The sequence below is a fragment of the Pinus tabuliformis genome, chromosome 2_1 (genome assembly GCF_031772625.1).
Source record: "Pinus tabuliformis cultivar Carrire ecotype Pingquan chromosome 2_1, CPIR1, whole genome shotgun sequence".
Classification (NCBI taxonomy): domain Eukaryota; kingdom Viridiplantae; phylum Streptophyta; class Pinopsida; order Pinales; family Pinaceae; genus Pinus; species Pinus tabuliformis.
In genome coordinates, this window is record NC_142299.1 from 214,911,525 (window position 1) to 214,920,343 (window position 8,819).

General features: G+C 41.9%; 1 protein-coding gene across 1 annotated transcript; it reads left to right on the forward strand.

Moving 5' to 3' along the window:
• The first annotated feature begins 2,949 nt into the window (after positions 1 to 2,949).
• On the forward strand, positions 2,950 to 8,456 carry LOC149199513 (uncharacterized). Its single transcript, XM_089400597.1, has 2 exons — positions 2,950 to 4,049; positions 4,238 to 8,456. Exons 1-2 carry the CDS (start codon positions 2,950 to 2,952, stop codon positions 8,454 to 8,456), a joined length of 5,319 nt encoding a protein of 1,772 aa, XP_089256723.1.
• Positions 8,457 to 8,819: the final 363 nt, after the last annotated feature.

Below are 8,819 nucleotides of genomic sequence, written 5' to 3' on the forward strand. Positions count from 1 at the left end.
TTCCAAAAATATAGTGGTTTAGGTGCATTCATAGATATGATGATTATGGTGTTGACCAAAACGCGGGTTTGTTGGGCAGACAAAAATGCAGAATTGGTTGTAGAGTAACGACAACTCTTACAGGTGAAACTAGCAGAGAAACAATTGTTTTATAATGTAGCAACGACCATCATATAACTTCATGAAATTCAATGCAGAGTAACGTGTTGTATCTTTGAGATGATAATGGTTAGCTATCATGCTAGAGCATCTAAGATAATTGTTTTGGGGGTTTTGTTTTAATTTGGAGGACCAATGTATGAAACAAATGTAACACTGTAATGCCTAACCTTGTGAATAATATTAATATCAAAGCAGAGGGCTGCTATAAAATTTCACACAGTGATATAGCTTGTATGGTGGCGAGCAGAAACAGAGAAATAATATGATTATCACAGTTTTCAAATTGAAAATTAAATAATCATAAGTATGAAAACCTTTAAACTATGTTCAGAAGGTTTAAGAGAATATGCTTAAGCTTACAAAAGATGTTGATGATTTATTGATTCAGAGGGAATTAATTAAACAAACAGTCCATTAATTCATTCTCTTTATAGATTATCACTTCAGAAGCTTATAGGAATAGATTGAAACCCAATTATTCCTACCTAGTTATCTCTGTAAGACATAAGAATATGAAGAAAAACATAATGAGTAATACTGGAAAAACTTACAGGAAACACAAACTGTGTAAAACATAATTCAGAATCCTTTGCTTTGTATTAATGATCTAGAAAAGTCAAGTACATCAAATGTTTAGAAATGCTTCTTCAAGGGTGCAACCCTTAATAACTTGTGAAGAGAGTTATTTATACAGCAGTAGAACTAAGAAAATATCCTGAACTGTTTTTACAAAAATAGATTATTATAAAATCAAAATAAAGACTGTTAGTTGATCTGGCACTATTTTGATGTTATGTTGTTGGTGACTATCGTTGAAAAAACTGAATTTTTTTTAAGTTGGCTAACTGTTCCTCCAAAATTTGAATGTTGTTTGATTTTCACGCTGGATGTCATATTTACTTATGACCTTTCATCTGATACACTTTGACTTGTATTTCTTTATATGTCTCCTCTATTTAGTCTTTTACCATGAATGCTCTATCACCTGCTTTTACTTTTTCCAGTCACAGTAAATCACATCATCTGGTATCTTTTACTCTTATCCTACATTTATGTCTTTAGTAAAAGTGAATTTCACTAAAGATCTGTTCAACTTCATGTGAAAATGTGATATGCCATTGTTGGTTTATCTCTGTTTTAACAGTTACTTCCTTTATGTAAATGATTTCTTCTACTCCGCATATAATGGTATTTTCCTTTTAAATAAATCCTTTTGAGTATATTTCTTTGCAAATCTTAGAGTAAACAGGTTTTGGAACTAGTATCAAAACTATTTATCCAAGCTTCTGGCCTTCTAATCACTTGCAAAATAAAACAATTTATCAATAAAAACACAGGTTCGCAGGGAGGTGATATTGGTTTCAAGGAACAGGAAAGTCTGTGGACGGAATCCAAAGAATGTTTGGGAGGTAAACAGCGGTGAAATTAGGTTGCAAATGCTCAGGGCGACGAAGGAACGCTTAGGCAGGTTTCACTGTGCAAACGGGTGAAAAGAGTGAAAATGAGGGTCTTTGGCTTTTTAACAGGTCACGTTTAAAATTTGGCGTAGAATTTGATAAGTGAACAGTGGATGGTTTCAGCCTACACGGGGAGGCGGTATTAAGGTTCATCGCACTGCTTTTGGCAGTCAGGCGGTTTTTCCATGAGAGCACAAGTTCATGTAAAGTTGCCACGTAACCGAAAGGGGCCCAAGAAAAACCACGAATCTCGCATGCTCTCAGGATTTTAACTGTCGGACATGAAGAGCATGCAATATGGATGTGGGTCATTGGATTTTGAAGCTGGTGATCAGAGGGTTGTCGCGCGGTCGAGATGCACAGAGGGAAATCGGGCGGAGATTAGTGGGGAATGATTTTCAAAGGGAAATGTCTAGCAAAAAGGGGTTTTTTGGGTAGGGGAATGAGTTTGGAGGGTAATTTGCTAGGAAAATGTGTGAAACCAAAGGGCAAGGGTGAAAATGAAGGGAAAAGGGTATTTTCATAAGAAATGATGGGATAATGGGAAATTAGTAAGTATGTAGTGGGGGGTGAAATGAAATGAGGGGAAGTTAATCAAATTAGCTAGCGAACATCTTTTCACTTTCATAACTGCTCCTGTACACTGAAACATTGGATCAAGCATGATAAATGTGCTTATGCTTTAACAACCTTGTATTTATGCAACCTTTCTTCTACCTACCCTTTACTTATCCTAACATATTTTACTTATTTTTCAGAGTGGATTTAAGCTAGAAACCCAATATTTCTTTTCATGAATAATCTACCTTTATACCTTATTCTCTCCATTAGCTCAGATTAAATTGTTGAGCCAATTTTATTTTCTACCTATGACAACCAAATTAAAACAAATACAATTATGATTAAACTGTATAATTGGATTAAATAAACTAGTGTGGCATCTAAACAAACTACACACAACTATTATTTTCAAAAGTGAATTAGAGTAAAAGTAGTGGCATTTAGATTTGCAACACTTTCAGAGTTTATTGCTTTTTGCTGCTCTCTCTAACCTAACATTTTATTTTTTCCTTCATTTTTTAGGACATCTATTCTAACATTTTCTTTGATATAAAGATATTTATCAAAATATTTCCTAACATTTTATTCAGTATTTTTTTTGTCCATATCCTAGCTTAACATGTTTTTGAAAAATATTTTCATTTTTTTTGTAATGTTATTTCTCGCCTGCGGACTTCAGAGCTCGGCCCGCAGCTAGGGTTCTGACCCCGCCGCCCTGTGCTGGCTGCTGCGCCTCAGCGCACAGCTCCCCCCCTCCCTCTGCAATCAGATGGAGGCCCCTGAGGGCCCTTCTCCCCCCCCGGATCCGCCCCCTGAAGTTTCAGCTTTCAAGAATCTGATAGCGAACGGATCTCTTCGGCAACCTTCACTGACCCAGCAAAAATTCATTAAAAGGTTGGAATCGATCCCTTCTGTTGCCCTGCCAGAGGAGGATACCTGCAAAGCCGCTCTGAATCTGTCTGAAAAAGGCCTCATTGGCCAGTTTACAGGCCTATGGCCCTCTCCCAAATCTGTGGAGGATTGGACCCAAAGAAACTGGCAACCTCTCATAAAAAATGGAGTGAAGAGTTACTTCGTGGGCAAAGGGTACTTCGTCTTTGTCTTTGAATGCTCAGAAGACAGAAGCCTAATATTCAGAAACGGCCCCTACTTCATGGGGCCGCAGGGACTCTATCTAAATCAATGGAATCCAGATTTTGATCCCACTCAAGATGTTCCATCCGCGGTACCGGTGTGGGTTAGACTTCCCCATCTGCCCCTTCACTGCTGGAACCAAAAGTCGTTCCAGACCATTGGGAACGCTCTAGGCAAGTATATAGATCAGGCAGTAAGAAGAGATCAATACTCTTGTGCGCGCATCTGCGTCGAAGTGGATCTCGAAGAAGGATTGCCGGAAGCGATCAAGCTCACGGTGGCAGGTTGGTCTCACATCCAAGAGCTTGATTACGAACAGCTCCCATTTAAATGCAGACACTGTCATGGCTATGGCCATTTCGCCAAGAACTGTAAGAAGAAAGCAGAGGAACAGGTTGAGAAACAGAATGGAGAACAATGGACATTAGTCCAAAGAACAGTCCAAGCAAAGAAAAACTCAGGAAAAAGCGCTCCAACAAGTGACAGGAACAATGATACCCCAGCTCAAGAAACGGGAGACAACGAAAAAGGATCTGAGGAGGCGCAACCAGATCTGCCGACCAAAGCTCAGGCTAATGAGAATCCTGAGGAAACCCCATCAAATAGCAAAGAGGCAAGAGGTGAAATCCACATTGAAGCCAACCAAGGCAGCCCTTCAAGTCCCACGTATGCTGACATGGCGAAGAAAAAGCCAGCTATAAGCTCTGAGTCTTCAGAAGAAGAACTCTATGAGAGGCCTTTAAAAAGACCAGGAAGGAAATCCCGTAAAGAAAAAAGAGAAGAAGAAGCAGAAAGGTTCAAAACCCAAGGGAGCCAATCCACGATAGAAATGACAATCGGGAGAAGTAACAGGCCCAGGACTTCCAAGGGCGGTTCCACCCCAAGCATAGGTAAATAATGAAATTAGTCTCTTGGAATTGCAGAGGATTGGGGAGCCCCGCAAAAGTCGAAGCAGTAAAAGACCTTCTAAAATCGGAACCTGCAGATATCCTCATGCTCCAAGAGACTAAGATAGCAGGACAAGCCCTGCTAGAAACCGGAAACTCAAAATGGAAGAAGAATTCAGGCATAGCTGTCAGCGCTCGGGGAACCTCGGGAGGCCTGGCAACGCTCTGGAATGGAGACCTATACCAGCTGATTAGCACTCATGAGACCTTGCACTGGATCTACACAGAACTCATCCACACTTCAAGTAAGTTAACTATCTCTTTGGTCAATCTTTATGTTCCAGTTAACTATTCAGAAAAAAGAGACTGTTGGAAGTCTTTGGCAGATTTCCTCGAACAGGAAGCCCCTAACAACATCATCCTCGCGGGTGATCTCAATATTGTCCTGAAAGCCAAAGAAAAAAGAGGAGGCACTGATCACAAGGACCCTATGGTGGGCGTAGTGGAGGAAATCGCTCAGACTTGGGATCTACATGACATTAATCCAATACACGGTTTATATACCTGGTCAAATAATAGATCTGGAGCAGACCACATCTCTGCCCGGCTTGATCGTTTTCTAGTACAATCTCTCCTCATGAACAAGAAAATCATATCATCAAAAATCCTGCCCAAATTGTCCTCGGATCACAAGCCAGTTCAGCTCTGCCTAGAAGACGAAGAAGACTTGGGCCCCATTCCCTTTCGATTCTCTCCTCAGTGGATTGAAAGAGAAGGCTTTATGGACACGGTGAAAATATCCTGGAACACCCCCATTGCAGGATCCCCAAGCTTTGTTTGGGAGCAAAAACTGAAGCTCACTAAAAAAGCTTTGAAAGAATGGATCAAGAAGCCAGCGCCCAATCCCACCTCTCTAAGAGTTGCAGCTGTCCAGGACCTGCATTCCCTGCAAAATAATATGGAAAACAAAATTATTAATGAAAACCTCTTGGAAAAGGAAATTAGAGCGCAGAGAGCAGCCTATAAATCTTTCAGAAACGAGGAAGAATATTGGAGACTAAAATCAAGGAGCCTGTGGCTAAAAGGAGGGGACCGCAACACCTCCTTTTTCCACCGGCAGTACAGGGCAAGATTGTCTAGGAATCACATAACAGAAATAAAGACCATGACGGGCCAAATCTGCAAGGGCAATCAACAAGTTAAAGAAGCTGCAGAACAACACTTTCAGAATCTCTTCAGCTCGGATGACCAAGGTGAAGAAATGGAGGAAGCAAAATTTCTCAATCACATACCCTCCTTAATTTCGCCTGAGGACAATGCAGAGTTATGTAAACCTGTCACAGAGGAAGAAATTATCAATACCATCTGGTCCATGGACTCTGACAAGGCCCCCGGACCGGACGGCTTTTCCATCCACTTCTACAAAGTCTGCTGGGACATAATAAAATATGACCTCCAAAGGATGGTAAGGGGATTCATGTCAAAAGCCAAAGTAGGTGGTAGTACCAACTCAACCTACTTAGCTCTGATCCCCAAGGAATCTAACCCGGAAACTTTTGCCAGATTCAGGCCAATTTCCTTATGTAATGCTTCCTATAAGATCTTGGCAAAGCTGATGGCCAATAGAATGAAGCCCTTGCTCCCTAGAATCATCTCAACATCACAAGGAGGTTTTGTGAAGGGTAGACACATCCTCGACAACGTCATCCAAGTTCAAGAGACCATCCACTCAAGCCAACAGAGAAAGGAGAAAGGCATGTTAATAAAGCTAGATATGGCAAACGCGTTCGACAGAGTTAACAGAGAATTTCTCAGCAAAGTCTTGCTGTCCTTTGGCTTCTCCATTCAGTTTGTTAATCTTCTAAAAGCCTGCATGAACAATCCTTGGATAGCTCCTCTCATAAATGGCAGACCTGCAAACTTCTTTAAAGCGAAGAGAGGCATCAGACAGGGATGCCCTCTCTCTCCCTATCTTTACATCATAATGGCAGAAGCATTGAGCAGAAAACTCGAAGATGAAAGACTGTCAGGCTCCATCCCGGGCCTCAAAATCACCAGTAGATTAAGCCCCATAAACCATGCTTTATTTGCAGATGATTCGATTCTTCTGGGGGGTGCCTCAATCAGAATTGCAAAAGCCTGTGGCAAGGTCATTAGGAGCTACTGCAAAGTCTCAGGAGCATTGGTAAATGAAAGCAAAAGTGAAGTCTACAGCTGGAATACAAACCACCAGGAACTCATTAACATAGCCAACACTCTTGGATTTAAAGGGCATTCTCAATGGGAGAGCATCAGATATCTCGGCCTCCCTATAATCTCAGGAATAAACAAAAGATCGCTGTGGAGTGACATAATCTGCAAATTCAAAGCCAAAATCTCGAAATGGGGAGGCCATTGGCTGACAAAAGGAGGTAAGGTTGTTTTAATCAAATCACAGCTCTCCTCTTTAATAATTTACCAAGCTGCATTTCTGCTTGCTCCCAGAAATATCATGGACCAAATCTCTTCTCTTCTTAGGAATTTCCTCTGGCAAGGGGGCAGGGGCAACGACAAGAAACTGCACCTGGTCAACTGGGAAACAGTCAAGAAGCCTCTCGATGAAGGAGGTCTCCAAATCAAAGATCCCTCCCTGGTTAATCTTGCTCTAGGCAGTAAGATCCTGTGGAAATTGTATAAAGAGCCAAGTCACCCTGTCAGCGCCACTCTTCGCTCAAAATACACTACCAGCGGTGAGCTAAGAAACCTTCGACTGGACCACACAGCCAACAGCACTCTTTTGTGGAAACTCTGTCTCAAGAGCAGCAAAATTTTCAATAGTAAAATCTACAGAATACCGGGGAATGGCAAGAAAACCAGCATCTGGAATGATAGGATAATGGGGCGAGATGCCATAAAGGATAACGAAGAAATCGCAGGCTTAATAGAGTGGTTAACCTCTTCCGGGAAGACAAGTCTCTTCGACATATCTGAATGGGACCAGCAAGGCGATTGGACAGGTTGGGCAATCCCTGCACCACCAGCCCATCTACTGCATCAACTGAACATCTTCATGGAGCAACTCGAAGAGATCGCCCCGATCCACAGAGCAATGACAGATCGATGGGGCTGGGGCCATTCTGGCGATTACTCTGCTGCGGAAGGATACAAAGCATATCAAATAAAAGGAAACAGCAAGCACAGTCCAGCGCTTTGGAAAATCATATGGGCTCCCACTGCGCTTCCGAAAATCAATTTTTTTGTCTGGACCCTGATCCATAATAAGATCCTAACAGGTGATAACCTTGCAAAAAGAAGTTTTGCCGGCCCTCATTGGTGCGCCCTCTGTAGAAGCCACGCCGAGACTGTGCAACACCTTTTTATCGACTGTCAATTTGCAAAGGCAGTTTGGGAACATACGCTGCATGATCTACATATAACCTCCCCGGCTCACATAACAATTCCGGATCTCTTTTCTGAATGGAGCCGCCGGTACCCTCGACACATACAGCAAAAATCGATTTGGAATAAAATTTGGAATGCGCTGCCCAAGTTCGTCTGCTGGAAAATCTGGTTGGCCCGCAATCAGAAGGTTTTCAAGGAACATCAGTTAACTTCTTTGCAGGTAGCAGCCAAGGCTAGATCGCTTCTCCTAGAGACGGTGCAGCAACAGTACTATAAAGAAGATGAAACTCTACAACAGGTTGAGAAGCGTTGGATTGGAAAGCTTACATTGCAAAACAGGAAAACTCTCTTTGCACCTAATCTAGAGCACCCAACCTGGAAGAAAAGAGATGCAGATGACACATTCCAGAAGTGGTGGAGAGCTCAAAACATTCATACAATATTCTTTGACGGGGCTTCTAAAGGTAACCCTGGCCCCTCGGGCGCCGGTGGGATCATCTTCTCTCCTGAAGGGCGCTCCAGAGATTTTTTCTACTGGGGCCTCGGCGTGAAGACCAACAATCAAGCAGAACTTCTCAGCCTCCTTAAAGCCTGCCAAATTGCCAGAGCAAAAGGGGTCAAGGATATCCAGATCTTTGGAGACTCGGAGATTCTAATAAAGAAGTTGAGGGATGGAGAGTTATTCCGAAATGTAGGCCTCAACAGAACTCTGGAAAGACTAAAAAGAACTCTTTCATACTTTACAACCACCAAATTATATCATATTCTCAGAACTTCCAACAGTGAAGCGGACTTGATGGCAAACAAAGGAAGCGCACTGGTCAGAGGGCGGCTCTTCATCAATGAGGATAGCTTCATAGAAACTCCTCCATAATAGTTTGTTTTAGCAGCTGTATTAGAAGCACAAGCAAGTTGTAAGCAGGGCTGCCTCGGCAAAGCCCCTCTCCTTTTCCACCAGATTCAATAAAATTCCATAACCGTTTCAGTTAAAAAAAAAAAAAAAAAAAAAAAATTTCATTTTTTGGACTAATTTATTCTAACTTACCAAAACCAAAAAATGCTACAACATAACGCACAACAAATCAATGCCAATACAACTTAGCATATAAACCTCGAGCTTCAATCAATGCACAAAGAAACCCAACGTACATACTAGGATTTAGTGGGGGGAGAGAGTGAAATTTAGGTCCTGTGCACTAACTCATGCAAATTTGGAAGAGTCTGGACAACCCTCAAG

Bases quoted from the DNA above. Each gene is read 5' to 3' on its own strand.
- LOC149199513 (XM_089400597.1), top strand. From the start codon at position 2,950: ATGGAGGCCCCTGAGGGCCCTTCTCCCCCCCCGGATCCGCCCCCTGAA. The intron at 4,050-4,237 runs GCCTTTAAAAAG...TTGGAATTGCAG, and splicing joins GAAGAAGAACTCTATGAGAG to AGGATTGGGGAGCCCCGCAA.